Raw genomic sequence first — 20,073 nt, 5'->3', positions numbered from 1 at the left:
TTGTGTGACATTATCAGAATTCTTGTTTAGTATCAGAATTCTTGTTTAGTATATTTTTTTATATTTTCATTTTTGTGTTTTTTACTCTCTCAGTCGTCTTCACTCCAATAACCTATTTTGTGATTGCAATCTGGCTTGGTTATCTGACTGGTTGCGACAGAGACCCCGCGTTGGCTTGTATACTCAGTGCATGGGACCCAGTCACTTGAGAGGGCACAATGTTGCTGAAGTTCAAAAGCGAGAATTCATATGCAATGGTAAGGATAGAGTTGGATGGTCAAGTTTAAAAAATTTGTCTCAAAAGTTTTTATAGTTGCAAGAAAAAAAATTATCACTGTTAATTTCAAGATGTAATAATCTTGGCCTTTTATGTCTACTTTTCTCTTATGTTAAGCCTTTATTTAATAAATTAGGCTTCAAAATACATGTCATTATTACACCATATCAATATGGCACAAATATATTGCATTCCGACACTGTGACCCTCTAAAACTTTCACGCAAAAATTTTTTGTAATTTCTTTTCAAATTTGTAAAATTTATCAAAAATAAATTTTAATCTTTACTAGCATTTCTTTGCTCTTATTACATGCTACCCGAAAAAAAAATACAATACACCAAACATAAAGGCATTATACGGCTGCTATAAAAGAGACACACAAGACAGTTCTGCAGATTGTCTAAGCATGGTCTACGAGAACGCTCCACCCAATACACATAAAATAGAGACAAAAGAAACAAAAAATTCTTCATTGACTGTGTTTTCTCTATTTATTTTTCTTGTACATATCTTTCAGATGAAGATGAAGGCAAGTCTTTTTTTTCTTATATAAACCTTCTTTCATCTTTCATGGCGACGGTGCATTTTCTTTGTGTAAATGCAAAGCAATATTTTTGGCTTCATATTCACAATTGAAACTTTCAGTTCAGCATCATTGATTTTTCATGTACAGTTTTGTCTACAATAATGTAAACTCTCACTTTGTCTTGCAGGTCAGCAGTCATTCATGGTCTCCTCCTGTAGTGTCCTGCACTGTCCAGCCGCTTGTACCTGCAGTAACAATGTTGTGGACTGTCGAGGAAAAGGCCTAACTGAGATCCCGACTAACCTCCCCGAGACTATAACAGAAATGTAAGGTTTAGACATATATTACTTGTGTACATTGAATTGTTTGATCACGTCATTGACCTTTGTGATACATTTTGGTTAGTATTAGTGATGAGCGAATATACTCGGTACTCGAGATTTCCCGAGCACGCTCGGGTGTCCTCCGAGTATTTTTTAGTGCTCGGAGATTTAGTTTTCTTCGCCCCAGCTGAATGATTTACATCTGTTAGCCAGCTTGATTACATGTTGGGATTCCCTAGCAACCAGGCAACCCCCACATGTACTTATGCTGGCTAAAGGCTGTAAATCATTGAGCTGAGGCGATGAAAACGAAATCTCCGAGCACTAAAAAATACTAGGAGGACACCCGAGCATGCTCGAGAAATCTAGGGTACCGAGTTTATTCGCTCATCACTAGTTAGTATCTTTACATTTTGGGTCTACATCTATTTTATTTGAGATTAAGCAATTAACTTTATGAGTAAGATTCCCTTATCACTAGAGGTCCTGCACAGAATTGTCCAAACTGTAAAACCCCTTTAGGGTGATGGAAATAGACATTAATATTATAGCTGACTACATACTCTTTAAGATCTATAGGTAGCCCATTTTGCTTCTTTGGGGCTCCTGGATAGATGAGGTCCATTTCAGATTAGTCTCTTTCTCAGTTGAATGAGTAGTGAGAAACTGCACAAATATGTGGTCTCAACCAACCAGTTCTGTAATGTTAGCAAAGAAGAAAATAAAAAAATCTACAGTTAATGCATAAAAATGGGGTAGTGCCTGGCATTATGTGATGGTATCAAACTGCACCTGAAAGCCACCTAAATTTTATCTTTGTTGTCCTATATGGTTAAAACATTAATTCGCTCTGCAAAAAAATAATGGGTGAAGTAAAAATACCCAATCCAGGTAATGTAAGTAAATAAATGGCAGTAACCTGCTGTGGCAAAAAGTGTATATAGAGAAGTGGAGAGAGGCGTTTTAGATGATTCATGTTTTGTGTTGTGTAATGCTGTCTCTGGCCTGAGAAAGCGTTATTCAATGTGAAACAGCCATTGCCTAATACTCATCTTGCAACTCTAAATTGTTCATGTAATGTTTTATGGATTATAAGGAAAAAAAGGCACTTTTCACCATCAGTGGGTGCCCCAATATTTTTATTTTGTTTACTGTCAAACATTGTATTGAGCCCCACTAAAATGGATTACAAATACCCCAATATAGCGGTCATATAAGAAGTGTTACTTGACACACTTGAGTTGTAGTGCCAATGCTTCCGTCATCTAGTGCAGGGGTGTCAAACTGCATTCCTCGAGAGCTGCAAACAGGTCATGTTTTCAGGATTTCCTTGTGTTGCACAGGTGATAATTTAATCACCTGCACAGAATGATTCCATCACCTGTGCAATACTAAGGAAATCCTGAAAACATGACCTGTTTGCAGCCCTCGAGGAATACAGTTTGACACCTCTGATCTAATGCATATAAGTAAAAAAAAACAAATTAGTCAAGGTGTTATTCTCAGCGAGAAGGTTCCTTAACTAAATGAGTCCACTCCTTTTATTGATTCATTTTGATTTATACTTTATGTTCAGTTGAAGTTTTTATGTGGCATTTATATTTGTTTGTCTAACATCTAAAACTGACTGTCACATTGTGTGGGATCTTGAATGCTGGAACGAAACCTGGCGATTAAGGAAGGATGACTTAATGTTTATGGTGGTGTACTGACTCTACTTCCATGGCAGATTTCATGGAAAAAAAAAGGGTCGACCACATTGGATTTTAACGTGCCCGATCTTTTGTTCTTAATGGAGAGATGTCTAGCACTAGCCTATTGCCCTCTCCATATTGAAAACACATGTACATACATGGGGAATTCTGGAAGGATAGTGTTAGGGCTAGCGGAGCGCACCTAAGAATAATATGGAAGGTATCAGGTGCGTTCGCAGCCCGGGGTCCACCGTGCAGAGAAACTCCTGCTGCTCGGAAATAGCGGACACTATATGGCAGTATAACGTGATCATACACAGGTTAGCTTCACCCGGTATGAAAAAGGCGACGAACCCTGTTGCTTCACAGGGTCGCCGAACCGCAAAGTGAGCACTAGGACGAGATCACAGAACTCTGCCCCAAGGAGTGGGGGAAGAGTCCTTCTAGACCACTAGTGCTTGGCGCCACTACTGCGGTGCCAGGGGAAAACTAAGTAAACATTTATGGCACAAGAGTGCGTACAGCGCCGCTCTGATGGATGCCACTAACCACCCTGAGTAGGGCCAGGAAAGCGCACTAATTGCGCACGGCGCCACACTGGCGCTCGCTGCTGATCTGATGCAGTAATAATCATGCTCTTGTGCTTGTATAGTACTGTCAGGCGCTAGGTAGCTCCAACATTCGCGAGCATTCAACAATACTAGGAATGGGAATGGTTAAGGAGCAATCACCAGAACAGGCATACATCCACACACACACGATAATAGGTTTATATTAGCGCATGGCCGTGTGGCCATGCAAGCCTTTTATAGCTGTAGCTCTCCGGGACCTTCCTAGTGGTCCAATAGGAGCTGCCACAGGACCTGAGCATGTGACCCCCGACCTCCAATGAAAGGTCTTCCCTTGGGCATGCTCAGATGAAGAAAAGCAGGACTTAGTCCCAGGAGCGCCTGCTCACCACAGATCAGTACTGGTTATAATGGCTGAACTTGGAAGGGCAGCAGTAACCAAACGCAAAATGTCTGCCTGAGCCAGGCGCTAGGACTGACGTCTCTGCTGTGCAGGCTCCACTACGGCTGGAGGAGAATGAGAGAAAGCTGCAGAGGTGGTTCGAGATTTCCCCTGTGCAGCGGCGGAAACTTGACACCTAACAGATAGCTGCTGAAGAGCGTAGCCTAAAGGTACCTTTACACTAAACGACTTACCAACGATCACGACCAGCGATACGACCTGGCCGTGATCGTTGGTAAGTCATTGTATGGTCGCTGGGGAGCTGTCACACAGACAGCTCTCTTCAGCGACCAACGATCAGGGGAAAGACTTCGGCATCGTTGAAACTGTCTTCAACGATGCCAAAGTCCCCCTGCAGCACCCGGGTAACCAGGGTAAACATCAGGTTACTAAGTGCAGGGCCACGCTTAGTAACCCGATATTTACCCTGGTTACCATTGTAAAAGTAAAAAAAAAACACTACATACTCGCATTCTGATGTCTGTCACGTCCCCCGCCAGCGTCCACAGGGTTAAAACTGCTTTCGGCAAGAGCGCTGCTAATGCACGCGCTGCTGCCGAGAGTTTCCCTGCACTGACTGTGTCAGCGCCGGCCGTAAAGTAGAGCACAGCGGTGACGTCACCGCTGTGCTCTGCTTTACGGCCGGTTCTGACACAGTGGACGCCGGGGGACGTGACAGACATCAGAATGTGAGTATGTAGTGTTTTTTTTTTTAACTTTTACAATGGTAACCAGAGTAAATATCGGGTTACTAAGCGCGGCCCTGCGCTTAGTAACCCGATATTTACCCTAGTTACAAGTGAACACATCGCTGGATCGGCGTCACACACGCCCATCCAGCGATGACAGCGGGTGATCAGCGAACAAAAAATGGTCCTGATCATTCCCCAATGACCAACGATCTCCCAGCAGGGGCCTGATCGTTGGTCGCTGTCACACATAACGAGATCGTTAGCCGGATCGTTGCTACGTCACCAAAAGCGTGACGTTGCAATGATATCGTTAACGATATCGTTATGTGTGACGGTACCTTAAATGTACTGTATTTGCTAGCCTGAAGTACAGAAAGACACAGAGGGCAGAAGGCATAATTTAAGAGTTAAGTTGGGTTGCAAAATCACAAAAGTAGTCTAGTCCGTTCTCCATGACCCAGAATATGGTCATTAGTGACTTGGGGCATTGACTGAGCTGATACATGACCTGTCACAGGTGTAAAGGAGTTTACTGTGTCATTGGCACAATTCATTTATGTGATTTCAGTCCTGTGTTTTTAGCTTTACAAAGGCAACTTACTGGTTAAAATGTGTTTGTTGAGCAGAAGCAACGGGAACGTAGATGTCAACCAGAGAACACTGTTGCTTCAATTTCCTTTCCTGTTTTAAATTATGTTGCCCAGATGGTGCATCCTCTAGTTTCCAGCAAGGGCTGTGAAGTGTTTTTATTAAAGTGTCTTTGATTTACCTGCTTAGTAGTCAAGTGAATTTATATGGACAAAGAAAAGCCTGGAGCATTGTGTCTGCGGAGAGATGGAACATCAGGAGTCACCGGTGGATGCACTGAATATTTAATAGTGTAGCCTTTGAGCCAAACATCCTTGACACAGCGCTGTATCTAAGCCAGTGCATCGTTATCACACAATATTTATTGAGCTGCTGCAGACTCATTGCAGTGTGATACACGGGGAGTCCATGTACTTTTCAATGGAAATTACCGATACTGTTGTCCCTCCAGTCCTTTCCTTCATGTGCATCTCTCTGTTTTCTCTTTCCATTTCTCTCCTGTCCCCTCTTTTTTTCCTTTGCCCTGTCTCAATCTTCACTCTTCTCTTCTCTCTAAAATTTCATATATCCTTTACATTTGCTTGTCTTCGAAAAGGTCATGGAATAGCTTACAGCTTCTTTTCTTGCAAATACCCTTCGGGCACAAGTTTAACTGATGTGGGTAAAAAGTATAAAGGGCATTTTGCTTGGAGCTTTGAGAATTGAATGAAAGGGGTTTATTATATATCATATATTCACATTAAACCTGAGGACTCATGTACACAAGCCAAACCCTACTATACATCCATAAATTGTTTTGGTGCCTTAATTGTGAACTGCATGTAGGCAGAGTATGACATCAAGTGCCTACAGCTCTGCATTATAAACTCAGTCATATAGTCATAAAATTTTCTTTGCTATCGATATTTTTGTTGGCGTTCCATTTTTTAGGGGTGAATATCTTTAGAACGGCATGTTCTACAGAGCTGAAACATATTGTAAAACATTCCAAAGTGCCAGATTTACATATATGCCAAATATGGTGTAAAATGGTCCAATCGTTTGGCTGTAAATATTTGCTTTCAGATTAAATTTTTTGGCACATATATTGAGACTATTATGTCCTGGAGAGCCGAAACCCACCCCATTTTTGGCCTATAAGCTGCGGCCACCACCATTAGAGGCTTATCTACAGCATTCTGTAATGCTGTAGATAAGCCCCCGATGTAACCTGAAAGATAAGAAAACAAGTTAGATTATACACACCCAGGGGCGGTCCGGTCCGATGGGCATCGCGGTCCATGTCTGGTGCCTCCCATCTTCATGCGATGACATCCTCTTCCTTGCTTCCTGTGGCGGCTCCTACTTTATTTGCCCTGTTGACTGCAGCGTAAAGTACTGCAGCGTGCAGGGCCTCTCTGACCTTTCCCGGCGCCTGTACACTGCAGTACTTTACGCTGCCCTCTTATGTTTAAGACCCTGTTTTACCTATGTGCCAAATTTGGTGCAAATTGGTCTTGTTGTTCGGCCATGCATGAAGAGCAACAGAAATTTAACCAAACAACAGAAATTCATATATACATCTATATATACAGTATATACACATACTTTTATATATATAAAATACATCAGATAACTGTTGGCTAAATGTGCAGTTGGCTGATAGTTATCACTCAGCTTAGTGAATAATTGCTCTTAGTGTGGAGAGGGTAGGAGACCACAATGAGCCGCTGCTAGAACAAAAGGATCAGACATGTAAATTTATAATGCCCCATCTTTCTCTCCCCTGAAATATCTTGAGGTTTATATATTCACAGTACCATCAAAAAAACTCTAGGCAGGTCTGAAAAAGATGATGCAAAGTAAGAATGCTTTGAAAAATAGAAGTGTTAATTGAATATTTTTAATTCAATGAGCATGAACGAAAGAGAAATTTGTTCAAATCAGTATTTGGTGTGACCGTCCTTTACTTTCACGACAGCATCACTTCTTCTAGGTACATGGGTGCAGAGTCCATACCTTCCAACATAAAAACAAGGCAAAGCAATTCAACTATACTTGAAAACAGGAACAATGGCATTTTTTCACAAAAGGACCTAGAACAGTAAAATAATTAGTGTATGCAGGCAGTAGGCAAGCATAGGGGAGACCCCTTAAAATTAAAAAAAAAAATTCAATAAATAGAGATGAGGATTTGGTCAGGAATCAGATTAATGGAGTCCTCAATGCTGAGAAATATGGGCAGATATTTATCCATCATATAATACTATCTGGGGAGCATCGGATTGGCTCCAAATTATTCTGGAGATGAACAACGACTCCAAATATACAGCCAAATATTCATTAACTTTATACATTATATATATATATATATCTACTATATAATTGTCTAAGGGTCACTTTTGTCTGTCCTTCTGTCTGTCACGGATATTCATTGGTCGCGGCCTCTGTCTGTCATGGAAATCCAAGTCGCTGATTGGTCTCACCAGCTGCCTGTCATGGCTGCTGCGACCAATCAGCGACAGCCACAGTCCGATTAGTCCCTCCATACTCCCCGCAGTCAGTGCCCGGCACCCGCTCCATACTCCCCGCAGTCAGTGCCCGCTCCACACTCCCCTCCAATCACTGCTCACACAGGGTTAATGCCAGCGGTAACGGACCGCGTTATGCCATGGGTAACTCCGTTACCGCCTATGCAGCATCAATAGTAAAAAGATCTAATGTTAAAAATAATAAAAAAAGCAAAAAACCTTCTATTCTCACCTTCCGTAGTCCGACGATGCACTCGCGCCTGCCGCCAGCATCCGGTCCCAGAGATGCATTGCGAAATTACCCAGAAGACTTAGCGGTCTCGCGAGACCGCTAAGTGATCTGGGTAATTTTGCAATGCATCCTGGGAACGCAAGATGGCGGCAGCCGCGCGCGAATCGCCAGAGGTTCGCTGGATCTACGCTGGATTCCGCCGCCGGGTGAGTATATATCTATTTTTTATTTTAATTTTTTTTAACAGGGATATGGTGCCCACACTGCTAAATACTACGTGGGCTGTGTCATATACCTCGTGGCTGCTATATACTACGTGGCCAGTGTTATATACTACGTGGCTGTGTTCTATACTGTGTGGCTGCTATATACTGCGTGGCTGCTATATACTGTGTGGGCTGTGTTATATACTATGTGGGCTGTGTTATAAACTGCGTGGCTGCTATATACTGCATGGCTGCTATATACTGTGTGGGCTGTGTTATATACTACGTGGGCTGTGTTATATACTGCATGGCTGCTATATACTGCGTGGCTGCTATATACTGTGTGGGCTGTGTTATATACTACGTGGGCTGTGTTATATACTGCGTGGCTACTATATACTGCATGGCTGCTATATACTGTGTGGGCTGTGTTATATACTACACGGCCTGTGTTATATACTGCATGGCTGCTATATACTGCGTGGCTGCTATATACTGTGTGGGCTGTGTTATATACTATGTGGCTGTGTTTTTTACTGCTTAGCCTATATTAACGCATAGGGTATTCTACAATATGTATGTATATAGCAGCCACATGGTATATACCACAGGCCACGTAGTACTGCTTTATACTACGTGGCCTGTGCTATATACTATGTGGCTGCTATATACATACATATTCTAGAATACCCAATGCGTTAGAATCGGGCCACCATCTAGTATATACATATTTTTATTTACTTTCCTTTTTACCTTTTTAGCCCCTTTATGCAGGAGTTGTGCTCATTTTTTCCTGCCACAGCTCTGGGTTACTTGTCTTCACAATGGGAGCTTTCCTATCTCCCCTGTTCCCTTGGAATAAGCAGGAGAAATTCAGCCTTACATTCCTTTCTTTTATAATTATCTAATATCGTTTACTCACGTTTATAGCTCCAGACTAAATTTAAGAATAAAAAAGTCCCATCCCAACATATTTCATTCTGCACAGAAATCCTAGATGGATTATAGTGTATCATATATTTCTTCTTGCTCACCATGTCAACGGCATATCCCCGCATTTGTAATACCTTGTCAGGATGATGATATATTAACCTAATAAAATTCTTGTCATACTGACTTTTATATCTGTTTTCTCATGGAGCAGAACGTGACTTGGAAAACTCCTAGAATGAGAAAACAGACATAACACAAAATGGTCTACAGCAAAACGAACAGCACTACAATAACGCACAGATTTAAATATAAAACGTTATCAGGACATAAACTAATCTGTTTATAATTGACCATAATTATTTTATCCTAATTATTTTGTGATGTGGAAGCCTATATTGTTATGTGTAATGTAGTGTAGCACCTTGGGGGAGGAGAAAATTATATGGCTTTAATATTTTGTACCATACACCACATTCACAGATAATCCCAGTGACTCCGTCCTTGGCTGTCACCTGTGCATTACGCTTTATTAACATGTGATCGGTGGGGGTCCTACCGCTTGGACCTCTACTTATTCGATCAACATGAGTCTCCATTCCCCTCTCTAATCAGTCAAGTGTTTTCCAGGAAGTAAACACTAATTGCCAATCTTTGGATTGACCTCAATGGCCAGTAGGCCACTGATCATAAAAGTTAAGAAGACACGATTATCCCGATAGCCCGCAGCCCTTTCAGTTTTTACAAATACACAACACTATACATATTAATTCGGTTCCCTCTCCAGATTTATTGATTGTTAGTGTCTGTTGGATGAAGTCCCTAGACGCCTGCAGCCGCTCTTTCCAATTGCCAGTACTGCTGCTTTCCTTTTGATACATACTAATGTGGCTGTTCCTGATTCTGAGGCCGTATCCTTATGTTCATCATCAATGTGTGATTGGTGACAGTGAGACCGCCAATCAATTAGTACACAAAAGGGTATTCCCCAGTGATTAATAACTACCCAAAATGGGGGAAAAGGATAAAGGAATATTCAGCTCAGCCAGTGTGGAAAAGAGGTGCCTCCATCAACAAAAAGTGGTGCGCAGGCTCCAGACCGGCAACTGAGCAAAAAGCAATATGTAAGAAAAATTTCTAGCATCTTGCCATGGTGTGCAAAATTAAAACATGACTTTTAATTGTTAAGATTAAAAATTGTAAGATCAAATCATTTTAATTACTTTTATTGGTGGATTCTGGAATTTTGTCTTCCATATTCTCCAGTGAGCCTCCATCCCCTTCATTGTTTCCACTGCATAGAGTACATATGCAGAGGGCTGTATCCAGTTCTGAGCTGATTCCCAATAACTAAAAAAAGGATAATCCATTGTTTTTTTGAAAGCACCACTCCAGGTTTTTTTTACTCTAACCACAGAAGTGGTAACAGTAATGTTTGACCAGGTATGTAGTACAATTCTTACCAGCTGCTATCTTCTACTGCTCCCTCTCTGCTATCTCGTGTCCACAGGTCCTGACTGTCCGAAAGTCACTGCCAAGTGTTACAATCACTTAATATAAGCCTACTAGATGGTGGCCTGATTCTAACGCATTGGGTATTCTAGAATATATATGTATGTATAAAGCAGCCACATAGTATATAGCACAGGCCACGTAGTATATAGGAGTACTACGTGGCCTGTGGTATATAGCATGTGGCTGCTATATACATACATATTGTAGAATACCCGATGCGTTAATATAGGCCACACAGTAAATAGCACAGCCCACGTAGTATATAACACAGCCCACACAGTATATAGCAGCCACGCAGTATATAGCAGCCACGCAGTATATAACACAGCCCACATAGTATATAACACAGCCCACACAGTATATAGCAGCCACGCAGTATATAACACAGCCCACGTAGTATATAACACAGCCCACTCAGTATTTAGCAGCCACGCAGTATATAGCAGCCACGCAGTATATAACACAGCCCACATAGTATGTAACACTGGCCACGTAATATATAGCACAGCCCACATAGTATCTGTGGCAGTATCTAACAGTGGTAGTATATAGCACACAGTATAGAACACAACCACGTAGTATATAACACCGCCCACGCAGTATAGAACACAGCCCACATAGCATCTAACACTGGCCAGGTAGTATATAGCAGCCACGCGGTATATAACACAGCCCACGTAGTATTTAGCAGTGTGGGCACCATATCCCTGTTAAAAAAGAATAATTAAAATAAAAAATAGTTATATACTCACCCGGCGGCGGGATCCAGCGTAGATCCAGCGAACCTCTGGTGACTCGTGCGCGGCTGCCGCCATCTTGCGTTCTCAGAATGCATTGCAAAATTACCCAGATCACTCAGCGGTCTCGCGAGACCACTAAGTCTTCTGGGTAATTTCGCAATGCATCTCTGGGGCTGGATGCTGGCGGCAGGCGTGAGCGCATCGTCGGACTACGAAAGGTGAGAATAGCAGGTTTTATTTTTTTATTTTTAACATTAGATCTTTTTACTATTGATGCTGCATAGGCAGCATCAATAGTAAAAACTTGGTCACACAGGGTTAATAGCGGCAGTAACAGAGTTACCCGCAGTCCATTACCGCTGGCATTAACCCTGTGTGAGCGGTGACTGGAGGGGAGGATGGAGCGGGCACTGACTGCGGGGAGTATGGATCGGGCGCCGGGCACTGACTGCAGGGTAGTAGGGAGGGAATAATCAGACTGTGGCCATCGCTGATTGGTCGCGGCAGCCATGACAAGCAGCTGGCAAGACCAATCAGCGACTTGGATTTCCATGACAGACAGAGGCTGCGACCAATGAATATCCATGACAGACAGACAGAAGGACAGACGGAAGTGACCCTTAGACAATTATATAGTAGATTACTTACAGTTTTATAGACTTACATTGAGAAGTAACTTCCAGTCTGTCCAGCAAACACTGGAGTGATCTGGCCAGTCATAAGTCCAGTCATGTAGTGCAGAATAGGACCGGAGCTGCACTGGAAACAGCAGAAGACTGCGACCGACAAGCATTTTACTGCTCTCAGGGAAGATACATTATTGATACTTATACAGTGGTGAAATAAAATAAGACAAAAACACTGTAGTGGTACTTCAAGGACTTGGCTTAGCTCCGACCAATAAAATGTGTCCAATGTACCTTAATGGACCGCTCTTTCTGACTTTCTCAAACAAAGGAAAGCTCAGATTTCCCACGTGTTCCTGTGTTCTCTGTGAGAGAGCTGCTGACGGATTCATGGAGGTCGGCTCATCTGTTTAGAGAGAGTCAGGAGGCTTCCACACAAATTAGATTGTTGGACAATACCATCAAGATCAGATTAGCTGACTAATGTGTATTTGGGCCTTTAGATATGGCATAAATGTTTAAAAAGGAATCTGTCCGAGTGATCCACCCCACTCCGCTTCCCCTCAAAACAATTTTAAATAGTCATGTTGGTGTCTGAAAGATATTGTCATCCCGTACATTTACCTATGCAATCTTTTACTACCTCAATGAAAAATATCTGTTTTAGTACATATGCAAATTAGGCAAATTAGGCTTAAGTGCTCTGGCATGATCAGAGCACTCGCCAAGCCTCTACCTCCCTAGCTTTATTCCCAGTCTAGCTCACTGTCTGTGAAGTGAAGTTAGTGAGCGGTCAGTCAAGCAGAAGAAGGTGGAGCTGGGCTGGGAATAGAACTGGGGAGGCAGAGACTTGGGAAATTCTTTGACACTCCAGGAGCACTTAAGCGTAATTTGCATAAGTATTAAAACAACGTTTTATACACCAGGGTACAGTAGATTGCAACAGTAAAGGTGTCGATGACATTTTTCAAAGAGAAACATGATCATAGAAACAGTTTTTTGGGGGTTCAAACAGATTTCCTTTAAAATCAGTAAACTCAGACTTAGCTGCACCATTTATATTGTCACTGTTATATTATCCTGTTACTACAAGCACAAGATGTAAAGATTTGACCCATTTCCCTTAATTTTAGTATTCTATTAGAATACTAAAATTAAGGGAAATGGGTCAAATCTTTACATCTTGTGCTTGTAGTAACAGGATAAAAAGTATTTAGTGGAGGAGACTCTCAGATATTTAGTACCACTTATCATAATGACACCGACAGCCCAGAAATGACTTTCCATTATTACCCCTTTTTTACATTATTACCCTCAGCATCCATCAAATCTTATCTGTTAAATCTGTATCCTTCTGACTGTTGGCTGTACCTTCCATAATAATGGTCAAGTCGGAATATGAAAAGTGAGCTTTCTGAACCCATTTGCCAGCCAGGCACGAAAAGCTTTGAGAATCATCAACTATCAACTGGAATATCTGTGCTTTTAGAAGGTTGTGGCCAGTTGAGGTCTCACCCACTTGAAAGCTTTCTAGTTTATTAGATGATTATTATATTTATATGGGACTTACGGTTCAATACCGGGTCATATAAAATGGCACTTTACTTGTACTATTCATTTTTACACAGGATAGTTTTAAGGCTTGGACGTGCAGCTTTTACTTCTTGGCTTCTTTTTCCGAGAAGCAAATATAAGATAAAAGGTGTGACAGCAGGCTTCAAGGATGAAGAGCCTTGGCTCTGCTGTGATGCGATCACTAAGATAGTCATGTCATGATTATAGAGCTATATCCTAGGAAATAATAGCCATAATTCTCTTGCCTTTGTACTTCATTCTGCTCCACGGAGTTTGCCGCCTGGAGGTGTATCCTGACTGTCATTTATTGAAGGGCTCTTACTCTTGACATGTTCGCATCGTTTCAGGTCTTACCCCTTCATTTTATTTATCTGGTATATCACCATAGACCCATTTGTTGTACAGTTGGACAAAATTCCTCTGTCATTTAAATTATGGATCAGTTTCATGTCTTTTACCCTTTGTAGTTTTTACGCACTCATGGCCTAATTGGAATCCACTTGGAATCGGATGTTATTTACTTTCTTTTATCTAGTTTTTATTTTTCTTTCTATTCTCTTTATTCTTAATCACATCCTAATTTGGCTATCTTGAATACGTGACGTTGATTTGTTAATTTGTAGAATGCCAACTGATTTTCCTCTTTTTTATGGAATGACCTAAAAAAGCTGTGAGTCAATTTTATCTCACGAAAATTGTCTTTGTTGTGTGCGTCTACATAAATTAGCTTCTAATCTGCTGAATGGGTTATTGCTTTATAGCTATGCATTCTAAAATAAAGCAAATACGTACAGAGGTAGCAAAGGTTATTTTGACCCAAGCTTAACATTTTGATAAAGAAGGTTATCTGAATAGTGGAGAATTAAGATGAATTAACATTGCATTGGCTGATGTCAATTTAGGGGTTCAAATAAAAAAAAAAAGTGCCTTGATATTCCAGTGCTGTGTTATGTGTGTCAAGGTAACCTGTGTTATATCTGTACCTACAATATAATAGTCCAAGGGTGCATTTACACTGACCGAACGTGGCTGTCAAACAACATGCATCCAATTGGCAATTGTTTAGACAGGTGGACTGCATTTCCATGTGCACAGAACAATCGTTAAAAATAAAAAATTGTCCTGTGCACATAAAATATTATTGTTTTCAGCAGCATATCATGATTACATGCTGCTGTTAAATATGCTTATTTTGCACATGAGAATGATGACTTTTAACCCTTTCACGACATGCGCAGTAATAGTACGGCGCATGTCGTGTCACCCCCTTTGATGTGGTTAAGTAAATAAGGCAGCACACTGCAGCGCTAAAACATGCAAACTTGAAAACACGAAATTTGAACTGCATTACTGCACTAGAAATATGAAAAATGAGAGCTTTTAGCGCATAAAAATGGCCAATTTTATGTGTACCTGGTAGCCTCTTTACGGCATCTCTCTTATACCAGGTCCTAAACTTGCCTTACCTCGCTGAGAATAAACGTCTCCATCTGAATGGGTACATGTGAAACCTCTTCCTAGACTAAAATTCTCTCTCTCTATGGAGGGGTATTGGACCTGCTGTAATTAAAACACCTGAAGCTAGGAGGCGGAGTGCACGATCAGAAGGCTAAAGAATACATTTCAAAAACCTGACCTGCACATCCAAACATAGACTAAGTGTGAACAGGTGCTGAACCCAGAGTCGCCAACTCGTATATAGTTAAGTAAATAAGGCAGCACACTGCAGCGCTAAAACATGCAAACTTGAAAACACGAAATTTGAACTGCATTACTGCACTAGAAATATGAAAAATGAGAGCTTTTAGTCTAAGAAGAGGTTTCACATGCACCCATTCAGATGGAGACGTTTATTCTCAGCGAGGTAGGGCAAGCGTAGGACCTGGTATAAGAGAGATGCCGTAAAGAGGCTACCAGGTACACATAAAATTGGCCATTTTTATGCGCTAAAAGCTCTCATTTTTCATATTTCTAGTGCAGTAATGCAGTTCAAATTTCGTGTTTTCAAGTTTGCATGTTTTAGCGCTGCAGTGTGCTGCCTTATTTACTTAACTATATACGAGTTGGTGACTCTGGGTTCAGCACCTGTTCACACTTAGTCTATGTTTGGATGTGCAGGTCAGGTTTTTGAAATGTACCCCCTTTGATGTGGGCTCCGGCGGTGAGCCCACATCAAAGTCGAGACATGTCAGCTGTTTTGTACAGCTGACATGTGCGCACAATAGCGGCGGGTGAAATCGCTATTCACCCGCCGCTATTAACCTGTTAAATGCCGCTGTCAAACGCAGACAGCGGCATTTAACCGGTGCTTCCGGCCGGAAATGATGTCATCGCCGACCCCAGTCACATGATCGGGGGTCGGCGATGCATCAGGAAGGTAACCATAGAGGTCCTTGAGACCTCTATGGTTACTGATGCAAGCCTGCTGTGAGCGCCCCCCTGTGGTCGGCGCTCACAGCACACCTGCATTTCTGCTACATAGCAGCGATCTGATGATCGCTGCTATGTAGCAGAGCCGATCAGGCTATGCCAGCTTCTAGCCTCCCATGGAGGTTATTGAAGCATGGCACAAGTAAAAAAAAAATGTTTTTAAAAATATGAAAAAAATATAAAAAATATAAAAGTTTAAATCACCCCCCTTTCGCCCCATCCTAAATAAAACAATAAAAAAAAAACCTACACGTATTTGATATCGCCGCGTTCAGAATCGCCCAATCAATAAAAAAAAAGGATTAACCTGATCGCTAAACAGCGTAGCGAGAAAAAAATCTGAAAAGCCAGAATTACGTTTTTTTGGTCGCCGCGACATTGCATTAAAATGCAATAACGGGCGATCAAAAGAACGTATCTGCACCGAAATGGTATCATTAAAAACATCAGCTCGGCACACAAAAAATAAGCTCTCACCTGACCCCAGGTCACGAAAAATGGAGACGCTTCAGGTATCGGAAAATGGCACTTTTTTTTTTTTTTTTTTTTTTTTAAGCAAAGTTTGGAATTTTTTTTCACCACTTGCATAAAAAATAACCTAGACATGTTAGGTGTCTATGAACTCGTAATGACATAGAGAATCACAATGGCAGGTTGGTTTTAGCATTTAATGAACCTAGCAAAAAAGCCAAACAAAAAACAAGTGTGGGATTGCACTTTTTTTGCAATTTCACCGCACTTGGATTTTTTTCCCGTTTTCTAGTAAAAGCCATGGTAAAACCAATGGTGTCTTTCAAAAGTACAACTCGTCCTGCAAAAAATAAGCCCACACATGGCCATATTGACGGAAAAATAAAAAAGTTATGGCTCTGGGAAGGAGAGAAGGGAAAAATGAAAACGCAAAAACGAAAAAGGGCCGCGACTTGAAGGGGTTAAGCAAGTCTAAAAACCATTATACAAAAAAGGAGTGTTTTCCTCATTGATCAGTTGATTGTTGTCCTCTTTAAACAGGCTGATAATCAGTTACAAGTGCTCCTAAGTTCCCCAATTATCGACTGGTGTAAATGCACATTAAAACTGTACAAATCCCTAGTTAGACCGCACATGGAGTACTGTGTCCAGTTTTGGGCACCGGTGCTCAGGAAGGATATAATGGAACTAGAGCGAGTACAAAGGAGGGCAACAAAATTAATAAAGGGGATGGGAGAACTACAATACCCAGATAGATTAGCGAAATTAGGATTATTTAGTCTAGAAAAAAGACGACTGAGGGGCGATCTAATAACCATGTATAAGTATATAAGGGGACAATACAAATATCTCGCTGAGGATCTGTTTATACCAAGGAAGGTGACCGGCACAAGGGGGCATTCTTTGCGTCTGGAGGAGAGAAGGTTTTTCCACCAACATAGAAGAGGATTCTTTACTGTTAGGGCAGTGAGAATCTGGAATTGCTTGCCTGAGGAGGTGGTGATGGCGAACTCAGTCGAGGGGTTCAAGAGAGGCCTGGATGTCTTCCTGGAGCAGAACAATATTGTATCATACAATTATTAGGTTCTGTAGAAGGACGTAGATCTGGGGATTTATTATGATGGAATATAGGCTGAACTGGATGGACAAATGTCTTTTTTCGGCCTTACTAACTATGTTACTATGTTACTATGTAATTTGCCATAAAAACTCCCATTCAGGGAAACAAAGAAATTCAGTCTTAGAAAAATTTGCAAGATATCAGCTGTATGTGCAAATACCCTAAAACTGTGATGATCTCTGTGTTTAATTTTTTATATCCTGGTCATCTATGATGAGGGTTCAAAGTGTTACATCCAGAAGGTGGATTGTTACTAGACTAGACTACAACATTCTGAATGAGACCTTATCCAGAGTTACATGTTAAGTATCTTGGTGTATGCTGGGCAATATAACATCAAGCAGCTGAACATCTAGCATAAAATATGCACAGCATATCGCAAAGCATTTATCACTTTCATTTCCCTACTTGGTATTCAGAGAGACTTCATCAAGGGAAGAACATGTTTCATGACTACAATTCTGCCGGCCATGCCCAATACTTATCAGACCTTGATCAAGATATTTCTTGCTAAAGCTTCGAGATAATGTTTACATCATGGGCTATGCATGTATACATCAATGCTGTAGGATTAATACATCTCTTCCTACAGCTGTTCAGATTAATATGATGTTGGCAGATATCCAGAACAGAGCTCAATGCCTCACAAATCATCTTCAAGAACAACAGTTAATTTTTCGTTTTTTGTTGTTTTTTTCAATCAACCATGAAATGCGATCTGTTTCAGCCTCTTCATTCCCATGAATATTTAGAAATGGCACCTAGACTAAGACTATGTGAATATTCTGGGATACAATTTCTTCAAAAATGTAGCTATATACCATAAGTTATCAGTGGAGTCTGATGTTTGGCCATCAAGTGTCTCTTAATTCTTCTAGGTTCTCTTTCCAGACCATCATCCAGCTGGTCACCCACTTCTCTACACAATTTATAACCACATAAACCTGAGGAAGGGCGTTTTTAAACTAGAAACGTTGCCTTGCTTTTGTGCATTTTTTTTCAATTGGTGATATTTCAAATAAAGATTACTATCTGCATCTAAGACATCCATGAAATTTGCATCTGTCTCTCGACTACAAAATTCGAACCTGCAGTTGAGGGCCCCGACGAGTAATCTTTTAGATGTGCTGATATCCATCACCTTAAGTTTTGCTGCATTATACATCTTATCAGAAAAGATCCATAGTCAATAGGCAATGAATATTTTGTTAATGTTCAACCATTTTATTTTTTTGTTATTTGAATTGGTAACATTTTTGCCCATCTTAGCATTTTAGCACTGCGATGGTGGGATAGTGAAATGTCCAATATATATGAACGTGAGGTTTTGGAAGCACATCATTATCAAGAATACTGTATATAAGTTCCCATACACCTTAAATAGTTCATTAAGCTAAGATACCTCTCCTGACTTCTCCTTAAGGTACCGTTACACTAAACAACTTACCAACGATCACGACCAGCGACACGACCTGGCCGTGATCGTTGGTAAGTCGTTGTGTGGTCGCTGGGGAGCTGTCACACAGACAGCTCTCTCCAGCGACCAACGATCAGGGGAAAGACTTCGGCATCATTGAAACTGTCTTCAACGATGCCGAAGTCCCCCTGCAGCACCCGGGTAACCAGGGTAAACATCGGGTTACTAAGTGCAGGGCCGCGCTTAGTAACCCGATATTTACCCTGGTTACCATTGTAAAAGTTAAAAAAAAAACAGTACATACTTACATTCCGATGTCTGTCACGTCCCCCGCCGTCAGTTTCCCTGCACTGACTGTGTCAGTGCCGGCCCGTAAAGCAGAGCACAGCGGTGACGTCACCGCTGTGCTCCGCTTTACGGCCGGCGGCGCTGACAGTCAGTGCAGGGAAGCTGACGGCGGGGGACGTGACAGACATCGGAATGCAAGTATGTACTGTTTTTTTTTTAACTTTTACAATGGTAACCAGGGTAAATATCGGGTTGCTAAGCGCGGCCCTGCACTTAGTAACTCGATGTTTACCCTGGTTACAAGTGAACACATCGCTGGATCGGCATCACACACGCCGATCCAGCGATGACAGTGGGTGATCAGCGACCAAAAAAACGTCCTGATCATTCCCCACGACCAACGATCTCCCAGCAGGGGCCTGATCGTTGGTCGCTGTCACACATAAGGAGATCGTTAGCGAGATCGTTGCTACGTCACAAAAAAGCGTGACGACGTTGCAACGATATCTTTAACTATATAGTTATGTGTGAAGGTACCTTTAGACATGTATGCTCTCCACAGACAAACATTCATTTTTTTCCATGATGAAAGAGTAGAAAGCTGCTGCCAGACATCTCTGGCAGCAGCTTATCTTCTGTTGGATTAAAACATCCCAATCCTTATCTTCCTCAACATCAACTGTTGGGAATTGTCAAGAGGCCCCCAGAATCATTAGATGATCAACTGCTTCCTCCGGTATCGGCAACTTTGACTTATTTTAATCTGATGTTAATGAAACTCTTTAGCTATATGTTATATCTACTTTTTTAAACAATATTAACTGTATCCAAAATATTATCCCATTCCCTTCAGATCACCAACCAAAGGCACCCTTATGTAGATTCGCATTACTACTTATT

General features: G+C 41.4%; 1 protein-coding gene across 2 annotated transcripts in view; it reads left to right on the top strand.

Moving 5' to 3' along the window:
• Positions 1–20,073, top strand: part of SLIT2 (slit guidance ligand 2) — a 391,877-nt gene that overhangs the window by 285,498 nt on the left and 86,306 nt on the right. For both annotated transcript variants that reach the window (XM_069744688.1, XM_069744689.1), the window contains exons 8-9: positions 94–257; positions 993–1,131. In XM_069744688.1, the coding sequence (XP_069600789.1) occupies positions 94–257; positions 993–1,131 (303 nt within the window). The remainder of the gene's footprint in view (positions 1–93; positions 258–992; positions 1,132–20,073) is intronic.

This window comes from Ranitomeya imitator, chromosome 1 (assembly GCF_032444005.1).
Source record: "Ranitomeya imitator isolate aRanImi1 chromosome 1, aRanImi1.pri, whole genome shotgun sequence".
Classification (NCBI taxonomy): domain Eukaryota; kingdom Metazoa; phylum Chordata; class Amphibia; order Anura; family Dendrobatidae; genus Ranitomeya; species Ranitomeya imitator.
Note: the sequence above shows the minus strand (reverse complement) of the source record. Positions and strands in the feature narration are given on the sequence as shown.